Consider the following 19,171-nt stretch of genomic DNA (forward strand, 5'->3'; position numbering starts at 1 on the left):
CTGCCTTTTTCCTAATTGATTCATCGCCGTTCATCTAACAAGCGATGAGAATCATGCCATTAGCTAAATTGATCTATCATTTTCTACGTGATGGAGTTTTGCTCATATTAGATGAAAGTGAAAATAAGACCAGATCCTGATTTTAAGTCATACAGTAAATTGACAATCTACTATGTAATGCTATGCTCGTTTAATGCATATTTTTTAATCAAAGACGCTCTTTGTGGGCGGGAGGTTTAGGCAGATCCCAACCCGTAAATAAGATCAAAATGTAACTCGTTTAATGCATGTTTACCTCATGTGATATGCTAACAAAACAAATAACGCCAAATGTAACATTAGTGGTCAAATTGGTGTAATGAAAAATAGTATTCTTTCAATTCTTTGTTAATTGAGTTATTTTTATATTTTATAAAGTTAAAGATAATTAAATTATTTTTATTTTCTTAAAAAAGTTTATTTTATTTTTTCGTATTTCCTACAAGGATTTGGCGGAGAAGTAACAGAATCCAAGAGTTCCTTTTTAAACAGAAAAATTAATTCTCTAGGAGAAGATAGTGTGATTAAACAATTACTAAACAGTAAACGTAGAAAGAAGGAAGACAGAATAATAAGCAGTAGCCTTCTTCACCTTCTTCACCTTCTCCAATCTCCATCATCCCACAGCTAATTCAATGGGAGAATCCATCTCCTCTCCCACCACTCCGATCCACATCTTCTCCACTTTACTTTCCCCATTCAACGACACCGATTCCGATTCCAATTCCAATTCCAATTCCAATTCCAATTCCAATTCCAATTCCGATTCCGATTCCGACATGACAAAAAAGCCCCTGAGCTTGTGGCCAGGAATGTACCATTCACCCGTCACGATTGCCATTTGGGAGACGAGATCCAAAACACGATTTCTGTCAAGGTACAAACAAATTCATTGCCTCTGTTTCAATAATTCATTCGTAATTACAATTACCCCAACAATTGACATTATAATTACAATTAAGTGCCTAAACCATCAGAACACTCCTACATCTGATGATTAATTTTACAATTGAAGTTGGATTGTGAGCTGTTCTTTGACATACATTTTATATTAGCACTGCGCAGACGATGACAGCACTACTAGACCGCTGTATCTGGTTACTGCCTCCATCGACAAGATGGTGCTGAAGAAGCCAATAAGTGTTGATATTGATTTGCGTGTTTCCGGTGCAGTTACCTGGGTTGGCCGATCCTCTATCGAGATTCAGCTAGATGTTACACAGCCTCCCACTCGTATGCTTTCAACACCATTAATTGTCTTTCTAAATTATACTACTAATTGTGCTTTTGTTGCTAGGAGTTTCTCTAGTTTAATCTAAACGAAAACTTTCGTCTCTCGCAGAGTCAGCTGAAGCAACTGATTCGGTCATTCTCACTGCCACGTTCATTTTTGTGGCTCGTGACTACAAGACACGCGCAGCTGCTCCAATGAACCGGCTGATTCCAGAAACAGAACGAGAGAAGTCACTTTACGAAGCAGCGGAAGCAAGAAATAGGCTGAGAAAGAGCAAGATTAAAGGCGATGAGAAGGCGATTGAGAATGGAGGGGTTAATAGAGTTGCAGCATTACTAGCCGAAGGACGGATCTTCTGCGACATGCCTGCCTTGGCAGATAGGGATAGCATTCTTCTTAGAGAAACTCGACTGGAGAACTCCTTGATCTGCCAGCCACAGCAAAGGAACATTCATGGCCGCATATTTGGAGGGTTTCTTATGCATAGAGCGTTTGAGCTAGCCTTTTCAACAACTTATGTTTTTGCAGGAATGATGCCATCCTTTCTCGACACCATGAACACATTCTTTTTTTTAATGGTTAAATGAACATAAATTTAAAGGCTGTGCCACGGAGGACTTGAACCTGAGACCTTTTGGCTTCGGGCATTATTAACCTCTCTACCGCTTGGCCAACTCACACACACCATGAACACATTCTTAATCCTTATTGAGCAAGTGACTCTGTGTTGGTGATGTAGGTGGATGTTGGAGACTTTTTGCGGTTCAAGTATTGTGTATTGTATACAGAAAGCGAGAGATCGGATCAGCCCTTAATCAATGTGGAAGTCGTGGCACACGTTACGAGGCCAGAGTTAAGGTCTAGTGAGGTATGCTTGCTCCTCTGGTTAATGAGCTTAACTGCCTAGGTTTAATGACTAGTTAACGTTGCTGCAAGCAAATGATATATACATGGCTGAAAAAATTCACATTTGCTTATATATTTACTAAAATGATTTTACATGTTCAACAAGAACCCCCATGTACCATGTTCAATGATTTAGTTTTCAATCTGTCAGCTGAAATACAATTAAATGGGAATTGTGATTGTTTCTGATTCAGGTGTCAAATAGGTTTTACTACACGTTCACGGTTAGACACGAGGCAAAGGCTAAGAACAATGGAGTTAGGATCAGAAAAGTGGTTCCAGCAACAGAGGAGGAAGCACGCAGAATCATTGAGCGCATCGATGCTGATTCTTTGGATTCGTGATTTAATCAAAAAAATCATACAAATTGTTGCTGCGTTACTGCAATAGGGAATAGTTGCATCTTTAGATGTTTCATCTCTATGTAATAATCCTATCATGTTTCAGTTTATTCACTGAAAGAAAGGACATGAATTACATGCTATTGTAATTCAAATAAATTATTATATACGCATGAAACATCTTAATTGACAGTACTATTATATAGGCTCACGATTTACTATATCCAAATTGTTCAGAAATTTATAGATGAATTTCATGCAACTATGCATCAAAAAGTTGTATTAAGCAAGATTATGTCGAGCAGTTAAAAAAGCAACTTATCTCAAGAAACAAGTAATACTGCTCAAGAAACCATGCTTATTTACAGCAAGAATTCTGAAAACCAGTGTTTTTTACAGAGGAGAAATACAGACATCAACCTTTGACTGACTGAGGCCTTATATCGCTTGGAAGATTTTCTTGTTGTATATCTGTAACACATGAAGCTTCAAAATCTTTTACATTCATCTATATAATAAATACAAATGGTTAAAATGAATATGCTAGTACCTAATAAGGTTGCTAGGCACCATCCAGAAACCTAAGAAGATGCCACCACCACCTCATGTGAGAGCTAAACTAAGAACTCTCCTCGTCGGAGGAAGAGTGTGGCCGTTTATTTTCAAAACCCCCCACAACCTGCTGTAACATCGGGTTAACAGGCACTGGAAACTTGTAGGCGGAATTCACCACGGTTCGTTCATTTACCATTCCAACTTCCTTGCAGACCCGGTCCAAAATTGTTAGGAAGTCCCTCATCACCAAGAAAATTCTGAAAGGATGGGCCTCTTCCTTCACTGAATTTCCATGGAAATACTCAGTAATCTCCTTTACAAGAGACAGAGCAACGCTTTCTTGGGCTTGAATCCTAATAATTTCCTCCTCCGCCTTTTTCATGAAGCTGCTCATCGAGGCAGAAAACTTGTTGCTGCTGCTGTCTTCCAAGGACACTGCTTCAACCAATCTAACAACCTCTGATATATTTCCAATTCCTTTCGAAATTTTTGAGACATCGCTGCTCAGCACTTCTGCATCCATAGTAGCAGCTTTCTTTACATTTGATAACTCACCACTAAGGCTAGAAACAACTTGGAGGCCAAGCTTTCTGCATTTGGCATCATCACTTGTGTCAGTTGGCCCCCCACCAGATAGACGGGCACCCTCACTTTTTATTATCTCCTGAACAACAAAATGCAAGAGTGTAGTCTTCCCATCTGCTCCTTTGATATCAACAAGCTTGAGGAGTGTGTCTAGTTTGAAAGCATGTGCATCACCTCGATTTGTTCCCACATTCATGCGGTTTCCAGTCTTCAGCACTGCTTCAAGAAGCTTGAGGAACATCCTGCTCATCCTCAATTCTTCACAAGCTGCCTGTAATATCAAAAACTTCTTAGTTAACACCACAACTGCATGAACTAAAGATGAGGTTCCATTACAGATAATTAACCTAATGTTAAAAAAAAGGTCTTTCCTGGTTACAGCACAGAGAAAGTTGATGAACTGAATAGGCATAGCTAAGGTATTAGCATTTATCTGACATTAAAAGCAACCCAGGTCTCAAGAACAAACATAGCCTCTATCTAGCAGAATAACATCTTACTGATGAGAGTGTTTAGATCCAGACAACCTATTATTACTGGCGACTAATGAAGTAAATGGAGAAAGATATCATTATACCAGCAGGATTCTAGTACAGAACATAAAGTTATATACTACAGACAATCTCAGTCCAGACTGTAGCTATGGTGGGAGTAACATTCCTTCAATACTTGTGTCGAGCTAAATCTGTTTACTTTTTATATTTGTTGCCAAAAATCTGTAATATTTTTAAAAATGGGTCTAAATAGTTGATGATTGAGTGAAATAATACCTCCAATGTTGCAAATGAATTTTTTAGGTATTCCACCTCATATTCAAAATTTGATATGTATAGCATTGCATCAATTCTTCTGAAAGCATGCGGTATATCAAGTACTGCCTTCAAAAATCTTTCAGCAGCGCCAAGCTTGGTTGACGAAACATCTTCATATTCTTTTAGCTTTCTCTCCTCTTCTTTAGTTGGTGCCATCTTCATTAAACTCTCAAGAAGCTCAGTACCAAGAATATCAGTATTGCCTGGATGAAAAGCAAGACGAGTTACTTAGGAAGAAGAAGGTTGGCTGATCTTCAAAGACAAGCACAGAGTAGAGACGAATAATATGATACTATTTCTCTATGGCATTTCGCTCTATTTCCATGGCTTCGTTGAGCCAGTTTCTTTCATTAGCATTAATCTGAATATGGGTATGGTTAATGGCTCAAAAGTTACAGTTTTAGCCAACCAAAAAGAAAAACTAATACTCTCATTCCAAGCCAACTTCGATTGCAGAGCATTACAAGCATCTGGATGCAAAATATTGCTATATGGAACTGCAGTTCTAGAAAGGGAAAAAAAAACTTCCAACAATTTCTAGTTTTTGGCAAAAAAGAGTAGGCAGATATATAAATATACATATAGTATATATGTAATATGTGTATGTGTGTATTTAGAGTATTGCATGACTACCACCATCCCCCTTGCGTAAACCAAAAGATGCATACAACTTTCATAGGCTATCATGAAATAAAATATCCTATACGATTAGGTGGTGTAAGGAATGGCTCTAACTAATGTTAAAATCACAGAAAACATGAGGTTAAGAGTACCTTCAATAAGGCCCTCGCAAACCTCCTCTACCGTGACATTGAGCGCCCTAAACAAGATTGCAATGTTTTGCGCCTTCTTAGGATCAAGAACCCGGTTATTGTCTTGGCGAGGAGTGGGAAGAACATTCCACCTAGCTGCTTCCTTTGGAGTTGGTTTCGAAACATTTGCAACAAACAATGTTTCGATCATCTCCTCGTTCAATCTGCATTCCATGAACAAATCAGTCCATCAATTCAACTGAAAGTTAAAATCACAAAGAAGAGCATATATCTTTCGAGAAAAGTGAGAATGATCGTACTTGAACGAGCTACATTTCAGCTGATCCCACACCATTTCACGATCGGAGCTCGCCCTCACTTTATCCCAATGCAGTGGCTTCAATTTTGTTTTGGGAGTAGTATCCTCATTCCGCTGTACATCTTCAGTATTCTTCTCAACACTTTCTGTGACATTTTTAGGTAATTCCATTGGAGAAATCAATGTTGGACTTTCGGCGGCCATAGGTCTTAACGGAGAAGCCATGGATGGTGGTCTGGTGACGAGATTTTTGGCCGGTGGAGCTGGAGTTCTCGGACTATCCCAGACTTTACCTGCTACCTGTGGCGGAGGTGGTGGAGGGGGGACATAAGCTGCTGAACGTGAGGGAACAACAAGAGGCGGCGGCGGTGGAGGTGGATGCGGTTTTGGAATGCTGATTTTCACCGGGGATTCCGTGTTCTGATCAGAGAAACTCGAAATCCGCGGAGATGACTCTTCGCTTCTCCTGGAGCATCTCTCCGGTGATGATGAACTTGGCGGCGATGGAGATGCGGATTCCTTACGCAACAAATCTCGCGGCGGAGGAGAGGACGTCGATTGCCTATGCAGCAGCGCAATATTCTGAATCTCAATCAGGTCAGGCGATTTCGGAATCGAATTCCTAGGGCTCAAACTGTTTCCTGGCGAAAGACTCAGCGAAATGGACCCTGACGGAGAGCCCCTGCCCGATCCAGAAGCCGAAGAAGAGTAAGTTGAGGAGGAATTCGAAGTCGAGCCGTTGAAATTCTCCACATCAATGGCAGCAAACGCTCTTCTAGAAGCTGATCCGGCGCCAATCGAACTTTCCCTACCGTTTAACGAGCCGTTGGGAGAGTAGAACTCCTCATCTTCATCATCTCTGCTCGACGCCACGTCAGCATTGTTCCGATAAATCCTGCGTGAATTCTGCTGCGCGTTCAACGGCGGTAATGGGCGGAGCTCCGGCGAATCCATTTTCCTCGGATTCAAAGTGCGATTGTCGGCAGGGGCGCTAATGCTTCCATTGTAGGCAATGCCGCCGCCGGCAGCGGCGGCAGCATGTGAATTGACCAAAGTGCCGAGGTACAGGAACTCTGAGCTGGTCTGTGAAGGCCTCTGAAGCTTCGGAATATGGCGGTTATCAGGAGCACCGCGGAATATGGTGGCGGTAGTGGTTGTGCTGTCGGATCTATGCGATTTAGCGTGGTCGTGCGCGGACGATCTGTCGATTCTCCTGCGCTTGCGGAAGTGGATGAAAACGGCGAGGGCGAGGATGACGACGGCGGCGGAGACGGCAGCAACAGCGACGGCGATGAGCTTGGCTGAGGCGGATTTGGAGTGGGGGAGGTTGAGAGAGGTGATGTTGGCGGGGAAGGAGGCAAGGGAGGTCGGGGAGGGGGGCGGAGGGGGAGAAGGATCGGAGGGGAAGAATGGAGTGTTGGTGTTGTTGGGGGTATTAGTGGAAAAGGGGTATTTGGGGGTGGGTGGTGGCGGTGGGGAAGGGGTGGGCGGCTCAACTGGGGGAGGGGAATCCTCCGGGAAGAATGGCTGGTGAAGAATGCGGCGGCGGTGGACGGCGGCGGTGGCTGAGGGGCTGCTCAGCCAGGACAACAAGAAGAGGAGGAGGAGGATGCTGAAGGAGGGCATTGATTTCTCTTGTGTGTGTATGTCTGTGTGTGTGGGTGAGAGAGAGAGAGAGTAAATGCGAGATTTGAGGGTGGATGAATGTGAGAATATGACAATATCCAGTCACATTGCACACACAGAGAGAGAGAGAGGGATGCTACATCAACACGGTGAGATGAGAGTGAGTGAGAGTGTGGGATGGGAAGGAAGGGATACAGATACTGTAAATAATTGAGGAGGAATAATTAATTAATTAATACTACTAGTAAATAAAGAGGTAAATAATTAGGAAAGGAGTAATGTTTTTGCATGAATGAACTAATTAAGCCAGCTAAGACTCAGCTGTGCACCTTCTACGTCCAAAGAGTATGCTTCCTGCGTGACGTCACTACCAATTATGATTCTCTAACTTCGCATTACATAAATATTTAATAAGTTGTTAGCACTCCCTCTAAAAGAAATAAAAATGTCGTTCCACTTTAATCATATTCCCTACCGACACTAAAGTTACCCATAATTACACAACCAACCATCTTCAAGTTGAACCGGACCCAAGACTAATTTCATTCAAAATTCAGCCACAAACAACTTACTAATTCAATCTAAAAATTCATCAAAACAAGATTAAATATTACACCCCACGAATAAAATACAGTAATCACTTGGTCCTCATATAACAATAACACACATGAAGTAGTGCATATGCAATTTCGATGTATTTGGTGAGGAAACTAATTCGCCTTTTTTTTATCTTAAATTGACTGCACTGTCAATCAAAACATAAATGGTCACAACCACCGACCAACTCGTTTTTTATCCCAAACTACTGTGGTTGTTTTCATTCAAGGTTCCTAAATAATTTGATTTTCCAATGATCAAATTATATAATTGTGCTGCTAGTTGAAAAGTGGCGATGAGTTGAGGACGTTGAGGTCGTTGTCCGAACCAGCTATCCCAAAATACGCGTGCCAAATCCAAAGCCCGTAATCAGCTACGGCCTCCAGGATCATCGTGGGATTCTTTCCCTTGTAGCCGGACGTGTAGAACCCCTTCCAGGCTGCGGGACAGTTCTTCCACTCCCAATGCATACAATCTATGCTGCCTAACATACCCGGGAACCCATGCTGACTCCCGTGCATCCGCAACAGATCTTGGCAGTCTTCGGGGGTAGGCGTTCGGAGATACTGATCACCGAATACTTCTATCACTCCCAGACAGAAATTCTTCAGACATTGCAGGGCAGTCGTCTCACCGATGTGGAGATACTCGTCCCACATGTCTGCCGCGCCTCCGTAGGCCAACTGCCGGATTGCCGCAGTGTACTTTTGAATAGGTGTGTGGCCGGGTCTGCCAGTCGCATCGTGCCTGAAGCGGAAATACAGATATCGAGACTCCAATGCGTTGACAATACGCATAAACAGGTCCCTGCTCATCCTAAAACGACGCCTGAAAAGGTTGGCGTTGAACCGAGGCTCCTGTGTGAAGTAGTCTTCGTATAGGCGCTGATGTGCAGCTACGTGATCCCGATCAATCACACTGCGGCGGTGGACCACTGGGGGAGGTCGAGGTATCGCCGGCTGCAAGGCCCTTTCCATCCATTGGTTTATCGCGTTGGTCGTATAGGCGTCCAACGCTTCGGCCATTCGACGTTCGTACTCCTCAGCATCCCCTCCGCTACCACCACTACCACCACCAGCGTTACTCATTTCGCGTTGTTGCTCTTGTACATAAATTAAGATAGAGAGAGTACTCGTTAAAAAAAGTGGTGCGAATGAAAATGACGAGCAAAGCGCGTATATATAGTGTTTCGGAAAAAAAAATTTTAAATTTCGCGCTAGGCGGTGCGCTGGGCGATCCGGGCGCTGCAATAGCGCCGAGCGGATCGCCCAGCGCTGCGCGGTTTCTCTCTCCATTCGCCCGCTGGGCGACTGCAATAGACCGCCCAGCGCCGGTGCTCGGCTGGGCGGTCGGCTGAGCGGCATTGTGGATGGTCTAAATAATTTGATTTTCCAATGATCAAATTATATAATTGTACATTCTTTTGTCCCATTATGCGGAATGTACACTTCCGCAATATAAGAACAATCTCTACTGCTGACCTTTTGGCCTAAATCTAGGCACATATCACGAGACAATAAAACATCCCACATTTTTTGCATATTAAATTGTGGCCCCAAAATACATTTATAATACAGAAACATCATAATTGAATTATATCCCCCACATCATAGATTATTTCTCTTAACAGCACAACTTTTGTGAGTGAAATTACTTGTGGTAAAATACTGAATGCACTTTATAGAATAATTGGGTAAAAATGGGCGATACATTTTTGTAGAATAAACAAGCATGCAGCTTCTAAGGAAGTAGTAGTAGTAGTAGTATCTAATTAGGTTATGGCATATATCGTTATTATTATTATAAGCTTTTTTTGTTAACCTTTTCCCTAACTTTTTCTTAAGTTGCTTATTTATTGTATCCTGTTGTGGTGGATGTGGACGTGAACATGATACAGATCATTCTCTATTCTTTTATAGCAAATCTTGATTGAGAATTCAAAATTAGCAAATAAATAATGCGATTGGTTTCATGTAATTAATTTAAATTTATAGGCTACAAAGAGAAGAAGAAATAACTCTGTATTCCAATTAGTATATGAATAATGACATGATGAAATGGAATTAATTCGACATAAGTTAATTACTCTCTATAATACTTCGTCGATCTTTCCCCTTTAATAAAATTAATGTGTCATTATATACTTACTATGAAATTAATCTGTTCTAAATTTTCATTCTCCTTTAATTTGAGTTTATGAGACCAAGTCAGTGATTGTCAGATATCTATAAATTCAGAAGCAGATGACCCTTCTTTTGGCTTTGTTTTGGGTAATGATTTACTTAAAAATCAATGAAGATCGTAATTTTTATTTATAGCACTTAAGAACTTAATTAAATTCTCCATTCACACACATACAACCAGTTAACAAGTACTAATTGACACTTCACCAGATTGTTTGACTACTCTTATGATAATTAATTTAAAGCATAAAATATTTCAGCTTAATGATATTCATCATCTATATTAGAATGAAACACTAATACGAATTTCAATAATGCGTGAATATATTAACTGAAAGTAGCTGTAAATATAAAACTATTAATATACGGAGTATTTTCTTACCTGTCAAGTAGCTCACTAAAAAGTTGCAACATGAAATAAATGACCATATAAAAACTCCTAAATGAATAAAAACTTTCTATAAAACATACACACACTATGTTGCGTCTGAATGCAGTTGTTCTAATTAAATTGTAATTAAAAGTTGATGAGTCTTAAAACAAATTCGAGTATAGACAAAACTCATCTAGAAGCATAGCCTATCTATTGAAATTCGAACACATTTTACACTTTGAAGTTATAAATTCAACTTATATAAGTCGAAAATATATCATTTAATAGAGTTAAGTCAACGGAATTTGGCTGCTTTTTCTCGTCTTCACACGTGAGAATTTCACAAGTACTCGATCGGAACTTGAAGTAAATTTAAGTCTATAAATCATTTGCTTGAATTATTTTAATATAATAGTAATATTGTAAAGTTTTAATCATGTTACCACTTACCACAGATCTACAGTGACTGAGTTAATCGTGGTTCGGGTAAATGAATAATAGAGTAATTATAGTCTTGTGATTACTACGGGAACAAAAAAGTGTTAAAAATTATTCATAAAAGAAACTAGTGGTGTTATAGTATTACTATATTCTTACTTTTTTGAGACAAAGATATTACTGCAGTCTACTCCTATGTCACAACCTTGGAATATGGGATGCATAAATTTTTCATATCTAATTATTTTTAGAGTAATGCTAAATGATCATATTATGGCTAGTCATAATCTTAAAATATTTTTAAACTTTTGTGCAATTAATGTTTAATAGTTGAAATTGATGCATCTAGAGAGTAATAATTTTTTAAAGACTAATCTATCCTCAAATATTAAATACTTTATGTAGTAGAATATGGAGTATTTATTTACTTATGTAGTAGTAGAATATGGAGTATTTAACAATATACTTTAGTTATATAATTGAATTATTTTTATCAATTTTAACTATTCTAATCTTTAATTATTATAAAATTATTTAGTAATCAACATGCACTTATTTGTAATCAAACACGTACATATTTTGATTATTCAAAACGAGGTAATAAAAATTATTCAGATTATTTAATAGTATGTACTGAATAATTAAATTTGAATCCTAATAAATATATTCCCGATATTTCAATTCTATTATTAGTGAGTATTTATGTTTAAATTCACTTGTTTAATAAAATAATTTAATTATACTATATATTATTTACTTTATATGGCAGCCGAAATATTTACTCTATATACTTTATTAGTGATTATTTACTTTATATACTTTATTTTAATATATTTAGCTATTAATATATCTTTATTATTTAAAAATCTTCTGTCCCGTGCATAGCACGGGTGGTAAAACTAGTACTACATGTAAATACAACAGTGTATTGATATAAAAGCAATTCAAATAGTTATACTATAGATTAATTTACTGATAATTTATAGTGAAATTGATACTATAATAATAATAATAACAATAATAATAATAATAATAATTTATCAAAATAATTCAAATATAATTATTTACTATATTTTAAAATTTATAATTAATTTTAAATATAATATATATACATTTAACCTTGGTGTTACTATATCACAGACTACTCACTAATAAGGAAATGTAATTCCACATTGTCATCACAACCTACTCACTATTTCTCCCTCTTTATTCCTAAATATGCTATACCATAATAAAAATAAAAATAAAGTAGTAAAAAAGTTGAGTAACAAATTACTCTAAAAAAAGAATGGAACAAATAAATTAAAAAGAAACTACAATTAAAGACTAAGGGTAGTATTGTCAACTGAATTAAGCATTAAATGAGACAATTAAATTATTAATATCCAAATATACCTATATTTACTGAAATGTCATTTATGGCCAGCCACATTATGGCCATGTAGCACTACTCTTATTTTTATTACAGTTCTACAACCCTATTATCATACACTTTCTTGATTATGTACGACTCCAACCACTTAGATCTCAATTTTTCATTAGAAGGAAAAAGTTTTGAATCATATAGAAGAACAACATACCCAATTCCCCAAGCATAATTCTTTTTTACTTCTCATGCTTCGCCTTCATTGCAAAATTGTCAAGCTCATTGAGATGAATACAATATTCCTCTCCTGCTTTCAAGAAGTCCAAGTCTAATATGATTTGTCCTTCACCAGTTCGTATGGAAGATGACATGATTTTCCAAAAAAAGATAAGCAGATATACCTATTTGAGTTTGGTAGGCCGTTGGGTAGGTTCATAAGGCGTCATTAAGACGTGAAGATCAATCCTTCCAATTTGTACTCACCCTCTTTTGTAGCACTTGCTTGATTTCTCTATTGGCTACCTCTGTTTTGCCCATTATTTAGCTTATGCATGGTACCGTATGGTCACTCCATATTTTGCAAGCACATTATCCAACCACTTGATGTTAAATTATGATCCATCACTCACAAGAGCACCTGGGTCGTCAAATCGAGTGTAGATGTTCTTTCTTATGAAGTCGGTCACCATCTTTGAATCATTGGTTTAGGTACGAATTGCTTCAAACTCATCTTGAGACATACTCCAAATTCAAAACATGCAAACTATACAAGTTTCTAAAAAAAACATAGGAAAATAGCCCATGGAATATATCCTGCATACATAAATAATTCTAGTGATTGTGATCTCTTTCTATTTAGAAATTCTTTTTAGTCCGTTGACACTCATTGCATTGAAGAACGAATTAATTAGACATTTTCTCAGTAAATGTCTTAATTTAATTGAAGTTTAGTTATTTTCCGAAATTACACGACATTAAGACGGATTTAATTGGCGAGATGTTTTTTTTATTTATGAAGTTAATGATTCGAGTTAATTACATAGGTAAATGGTAAATCATTATAGAAACTTTCAGAAAAATGCAAATGTGTGTATTATTGTTATTTTCCAAAATTAATCCTTAGAAACACAAGCACTTGTAACGATAGGAAGAATCAACCAAACTAATAAAAAATTAATTCGAACACCAGACTGAATAATAGTGCAAATCACTCAAGTCAAATTAGGGAGTAGTAATAACATAACAATAACAATAACAATAAAAGCAAAAACACTAAAAAAACTGTAGAAACAAAAAACACATGCATGTTAATTCTAGAATCTATTATAATCACATAATTTGGCAATCGCTTCATTAAGTAAGACGACTATGTTGCCAATAAATAATTTGATTTTATCTTTTCCGAGGAAAGACTACATAATTCCATTTTGAAGAAGGTGAAAAGTTAATAAGTCAAGAAAGAGTGAAGGGTGAAAATCAGTTAATAAGTTAAGAAAAGTGAAGAGTGAAAATCAAATAAAATGTGTACACGCCATAGTTCGTACCATGGTAGTAGCACCGACACTTCGAGTTAAGAAAAAAATAATAAATAATGTGGAGTAATATAGTTTGGACAATGAACGTTGGAATATGTTGAGATCTTTGACTCATAATAATGTGGGGAATTTTCCAAAGTGTCTTTTCTACTCAACTATTGTATAAAATAATAATACTAGTAAATTATCATGTTTTTATTTTAAAATTATGTTATTCTTTTATGTCGACAGTGCCCCTCGCATAAATCTATTCTTTTTCTAGCTTTTCTAGTTTTAACGTTATAATAACTTTTGCTTTAAATGAACTTTACACTAGGTAACGTTGTCCTCTTTCACCTAAATTTTTTAACATATGATAAGAGCCATCCCCAAAATAAAAACATGATATATTTGGCAGAAGGAAAAATAATATTTTACTATTTTAATGGAAAAATGTTAAATTTGAGATTAAATATATGCGGAGGTATTTCATCTATCAAATATTAGCAAATAGTATGATCCTATTATTTAATTACATGAATATTTTCTTTGGAGCGTCATTATGCTAGCTAAAATATCCATTACTTACAGATACTTCATCAATATTGTTATGTATAATTCCATGCATGTGAAGGTGGCCAAAAGCGACACCATTTTTACCTTATACATGAGTGGGACTTTGTAACAACATGGCATTATTTTAAGATATGGGGACACTTTTTAAATAAATTGCTGCTGAATAATTTGTTATATAAATAATAAAATATTTTTAGTTGTTATGGAAAGAGAACGTGGACTGAATGTGGAAAAATACTATGATAAATAAATAAATAGTACTATATTAATAGCCAATATGCACCAAATTAATGCAGGCCATTTTGTCTCTTCATTGGAACAGGAAAACCCAAATTGTGGCCGACAAAATTTAGTAGTAATAAACTACACCATATAGTTGTTTATAAAGAAACGGAATCGATGCGCATTACCTCTTTTTCATAAAATAGTAAATTAAAGAAAATACTACTATCTCCGGCATGAAAGTTTGTCTCAATTTACTATTTCGATTTGTTCCTGAAAATTTGTCTCATTTCACTTTTTATCATTTTTTTATAGTGGACTCATATCCCACTAACTCATTCCTACTCACATTTTATTATAAAACTAATATATAAAAATAGAACCCACATTTCACTAACTTTTTTCAACTCACTTTTCATTACACTTCTTAAAACTCATGCCAGGTCAAAATGGGACAATATTTGGGGGACGGAGGTAGTAAAATTTTAGAAACAATTCTAAATATAATATGTTCGGATTTTAGCTCTGTTAGGATGGGAGCGGAAGGTTACTAATTTAGAACGCATTTGGACTTTTACTTTACTATATATTTAATTTATGTGAATATGTTCAAGTAGTCACACAATTAATTTCAAACTATACACTTAATTATATAAAAATATCCTGTTAAATTTCCGTAACATTTTGTTAAGCTTGATCAAATAAACAGATTCACTTTTTAGGAGATACTAGTATAATTTTTTACTAATACTTTAACATGCATGGAAACCGAATAAAAATTTTAGGATATGTAAAAAAAATGCAACTTTTTTTGTCGGACGAATAAAGTACTCCATATGTATAGTAAGATTTCATCTTCATGCTATCCTTGATGAGAATGCTTCGGCATTGTGCATATTTCGAAAAATATACATATAACATATCGTTGATGAGAATGCCTCATGCTAACATAAAATATTTGTGTAATTATATATATGCAGGCCAATATGTATTTGACTTATATTTGTGGTCAACAATGAGAGAGGTTCATTAGTAAGCATATGTTAAAATTTTCACTTTTACACATTTGCAGTTGCAATTCAACAAGCTAATGTGGTTTGGTGTTAAATTTTTTTGGGTGAAATTCCACCACAAGTCCAAAACTGCCGACATAATTTCACTGTTTTTTTTTATTTCGTTTTATATTTTATAATTTTTTTAGCTTGCACTGATTGACAGAAGAATAGGTTGAAGAACAATCATGGAAACAAGTCGGTCAGATAGAATCAAATGTGTCAAATTCTTATTTATTCCGTACTTGCTGGTTCATAAATATATGAAATCTTTGTTATTGTATTCCAAACATATACCGGGATAAAATGATAGTATGATGATTTTTGGTTAATCAAATCATTTAAAGAAAGTCAAATTTTAAGAATTAAAATAACGATGTGTTGATTTATTATTCAAAATTAATTTTGATTTTCACATACTCATGATAACGTACGTAGGAAAGTGTGCCACTCCGTATAAGGGGTTGTTCAAGTTGGATGACATGATATATGCTCAATTTAATCTGATCCGGTTTTGGCACCGTTCCATCATGGTTTTAATCCTTGAGTTCATTGTGTTCAAGCTTATAGGAATGCTTCCGGAAATACTAATTTTATTTTGTTTGTCAATTTTTTTTAATAATACCCACCATATGCAATTCCAACTTTGCCCTCAATTGAAATGCGTCTCTCCATCGCTACCGGCCACCCCGGAATGGCCGGCATGCTGATAAGATATATCCTCAACATGTATTGCAGTTGGACTTAGCTCCATCAAAATCTCCTCAATCCTCCTTCCCCTACTACCCAATTCGCTATTACCCCCCAAATCCTCCCTCAAATCTCCACCAAGTTCACTTTCCCCTGCTCCACCATCACTAATTGTAGAATCCCCAATTCCTGAGACACCAGAGCTAGGGCTTGCACCTCTCTCGGCTGCAACATACAATTGCAAGTCTTCTGCATCAATTTCAACATATTCAAGAATCCATTATTCCGAGATGGGGTTAAGCTCTGCTGCAACCCCAGAAGGGTTGCGAAATCGGGCAAAACCCTAACAATTGCAAGGGACGCGTTGCAGGGAGGAAGAGGAAGGAGGGGAGGAGAGGAGGGGTTGGTTTGAGGAAATTCTTTTGGTGATGGTCTTGGAGAAGATTTATCGATGAGGTGGTGTGGGGATTTTTGTGGGGTTGAAGAATGGAGCGGCGGAACGATGAAAGAGGGAAGAGATGGGTAAATTGGTAATCTCCATCCATTACTGTATCCGAATTTCGAGACAGGAAATGATATAGCATCTCCTTCGGCTGAATTGGTTTAAGAGGATACCTGGAGTGAACAGTGCGGGCCCGAAAAATAACAACGGGCTTCAGTAGGCTTAAACAAGTATCTTGAACACCCATCAAGTCCAAGATATAAGCCCATTTCTGCTCATTATGATAGTAAGGTCATTATAGTGAAAACCTCAATAAAGCCAATATAAATAGATTTAATTAGCATTAGTTTCAATTTATTAACGAATCAAACAAAAAAAACCAAATTTTATTTAAATTTAAATCGATTCGAATTAAAAATCCGACAAAAACGATTTGATTCAATTCGGGTATTCAGTTTTTGAGTATTTCGCTCATCGTTTTATTTATGTACGGATACAATAATCTGCGTGCTACTGATACATTTTTAAACTACTATACTACTCCATTACAGTAACATTTCATTTAGCTCTTATTATTAGTATGGTGGCAGTACTGTGGAGGCATTGTTAAGTTCATGACCCACCAAATTTTAGTAACGATCTAATTAATTTTTGTGTGATTTTACTTTTACACTCAATCATAAAACCATATCTTTGCAAATCCGAGTACATTAATTACCGACTATTTATAAATATGTCAATTAAGTGAACTGTCCTAACGGTAAAAATTTTGAAGGGATGATTTAGTTCGGCGTGTTAATTAATAATGTCTTGTCTGTTTTTAATAGACTAATTAAATGTAAATATGTTTTTGTACATTTCATTAATTTTATCATAGATTGTTTCCCCTTCACGAATTATGGAGAAAATAAAGTTAATATTACATACCGTCTTAGTATTATGCCTATGAAAATTGAATATTGTTGGAATCGTGCTTGGTCAAATGACTTTGACTAATAATAAATGTGACAATTAAATGCAATAGTGTCGATCTACGTTCCGAGTAGATGACCGTAGTATATTCATTTTCTCAAATCCGATTCCCGGTTAGTGAGAAACAATATATTAAAGTTGGTCACAATAAAGCTAGATATGAGTTATGAGAAAAACTAATGAATTAATTAACTGAGTGTTAATTATCCCACATCGGGGATGATAAAAATCTTTGATGAAGTATTTAATAAGATGAATTATTATGTGTAATAATTATCGTGGAATAAGACGAGTGACACGCGCGCGCCGCCGCTCGCCCGCGAGCCGTGCACCGGGCGCCATGTGCCTTGAGCCTTGGACTTGGATCTTGGCAATTGGTCTTTGGGTGGTCTTTGGACTGTTCTGTGGAGCTGGTCATTGAGCGTGGTTCAAGCTCCGCTTATTCTTTTTAGACCACCTCAAACTCCACGCTAGGTCCGTGCTGGACCCCGACGCATAACGGGAGACAAAAGGTCCCCGATGGACCCCGACGGTACATGGTGTATCCCGTCGTGTAGTGTGTCCAGATGCATCGTGTCTCTTCAGCTCCCAACGGCTAGTGTACCAGTCAGTAACCCCCGGCGGTTACGGTCAATGGCCTTGATGATAGACATTATGTCTGTTGACTCCAGCAATCCCTGCGGGTGGACTTGGCCTATAAATAGGCATGCATCCTTTGCATTCTTTACACAACAAACTCAAGCATTCTTGCATACGCGCTCTCTCCATCTCTGCATAATCTTCTCGTCGAAGCTCTGCCCTCGCCTTACTCCAGTTCGCCGGAGCTCTGTTGCTAGCAGTGCTGCTACTTTAGAGACGAAGTCGTTTTATCTTTGGGGACGACACGCCAAACCGAGAGCACTACTAAGGCGTATCTTGTCTTGCGGAAAGAGGACTCCTCGACTCGTCTTACCGTTTTCCGTATAATTTTTCAGTTGTTTCCGTGTAATTTTCTCCTTGATTTCCGTGTAATTTTCGCCCGGCAAGTTTGTATCTTAATTTCAACAAATATATTTGTTATTTTCCAAATAATTCGTATATGTTGTTGTTGTAATTGTTAATAATTCATGATTTTTGTTAAATGGCTTGTCAATGACGATATAAATTTTCATTTTTCCCAAGTACTAATATTGGAAACATACTACTAGATTTAAAAAAAAAAATTGTGACATTTAATTTTCTAATAGAAAACCAAAAAGTGACATTAATGATTAGTATACTTTTTATATCCGGCTTTATATGGCAGAGTAATTTTACGTTCACTTTATTATATGTATTTCTGACTCATCATAATGATGGAACATTATTATAATCACGGTGAAATAATTGTCGCGCGTTAGTCAGTTTTCTATTATTAGAATAGAGAAAGAAATAAAGGAAGAAGCCTTAAAACCAATTAGATCTATAATTTTCTTAGATACTAGCTACACCTACACGCAATAAATCGATAATCTTGACATCAAATCATATTAATATCATAATAAGTAGTTTAATTGACACTTCATAGTTCGTTGAATTTAGTGATTCAATTTATTATT

At 36.9% G+C, this 19,171-nt stretch overlaps 2 protein-coding genes across 3 annotated transcripts; one reads left to right on the forward strand and one right to left on the reverse strand.

The window, feature by feature from the left end:
- Nucleotides 1–670: 670 nt before the first annotated feature.
- Nucleotides 671–2,715, forward strand: LOC121744228 (acyl-coenzyme A thioesterase 2, chloroplastic-like; the record flags this gene model as incomplete). Its single annotated transcript, XM_042137707.1, has 5 exons — nucleotides 671–916; nucleotides 1,095–1,272; nucleotides 1,382–1,851; nucleotides 2,013–2,141; nucleotides 2,374–2,715. Coding segments are annotated over 5 exons (1,173 nt in total), but the record flags the coding sequence as incomplete, so codon positions are not given.
- A 123-nt stretch (nucleotides 2,716–2,838) lies between these two features.
- On the reverse strand, nucleotides 2,839–7,354 carry LOC121744227 (formin-like protein 1). Of its 2 annotated transcripts, XR_006038515.1 has the most exons (5): nucleotides 5,545–7,354; nucleotides 5,246–5,448; nucleotides 4,431–4,675; nucleotides 3,071–3,931; nucleotides 2,839–2,991 (listed from the first exon to the last, which is right to left on the reverse strand). XR_006038515.1 is itself a non-coding variant. In XM_042137706.1 (4 exons), exons 1-4 carry the CDS (start codon nucleotides 7,167–7,169, stop codon nucleotides 3,140–3,142), a joined length of 2,865 nt encoding a protein of 954 aa, XP_041993640.1. In that variant the 5' UTR covers nucleotides 7,170–7,354; the 3' UTR covers nucleotides 2,839–3,139. The 2 variants fall into 2 exon arrangements, 1 of the variants encoding a protein (XP_041993640.1); XM_042137706.1 differs by having other exon boundaries at nucleotides 2,839–3,931.
- Nucleotides 7,355–19,171: the final 11,817 nt, after the last annotated feature.

The sequence above is a fragment of the Salvia splendens genome, chromosome 8 (genome assembly GCF_004379255.2).
Source record: "Salvia splendens isolate huo1 chromosome 8, SspV2, whole genome shotgun sequence".
NCBI lineage: Eukaryota > Viridiplantae > Streptophyta > Magnoliopsida > Lamiales > Lamiaceae > Salvia > Salvia splendens.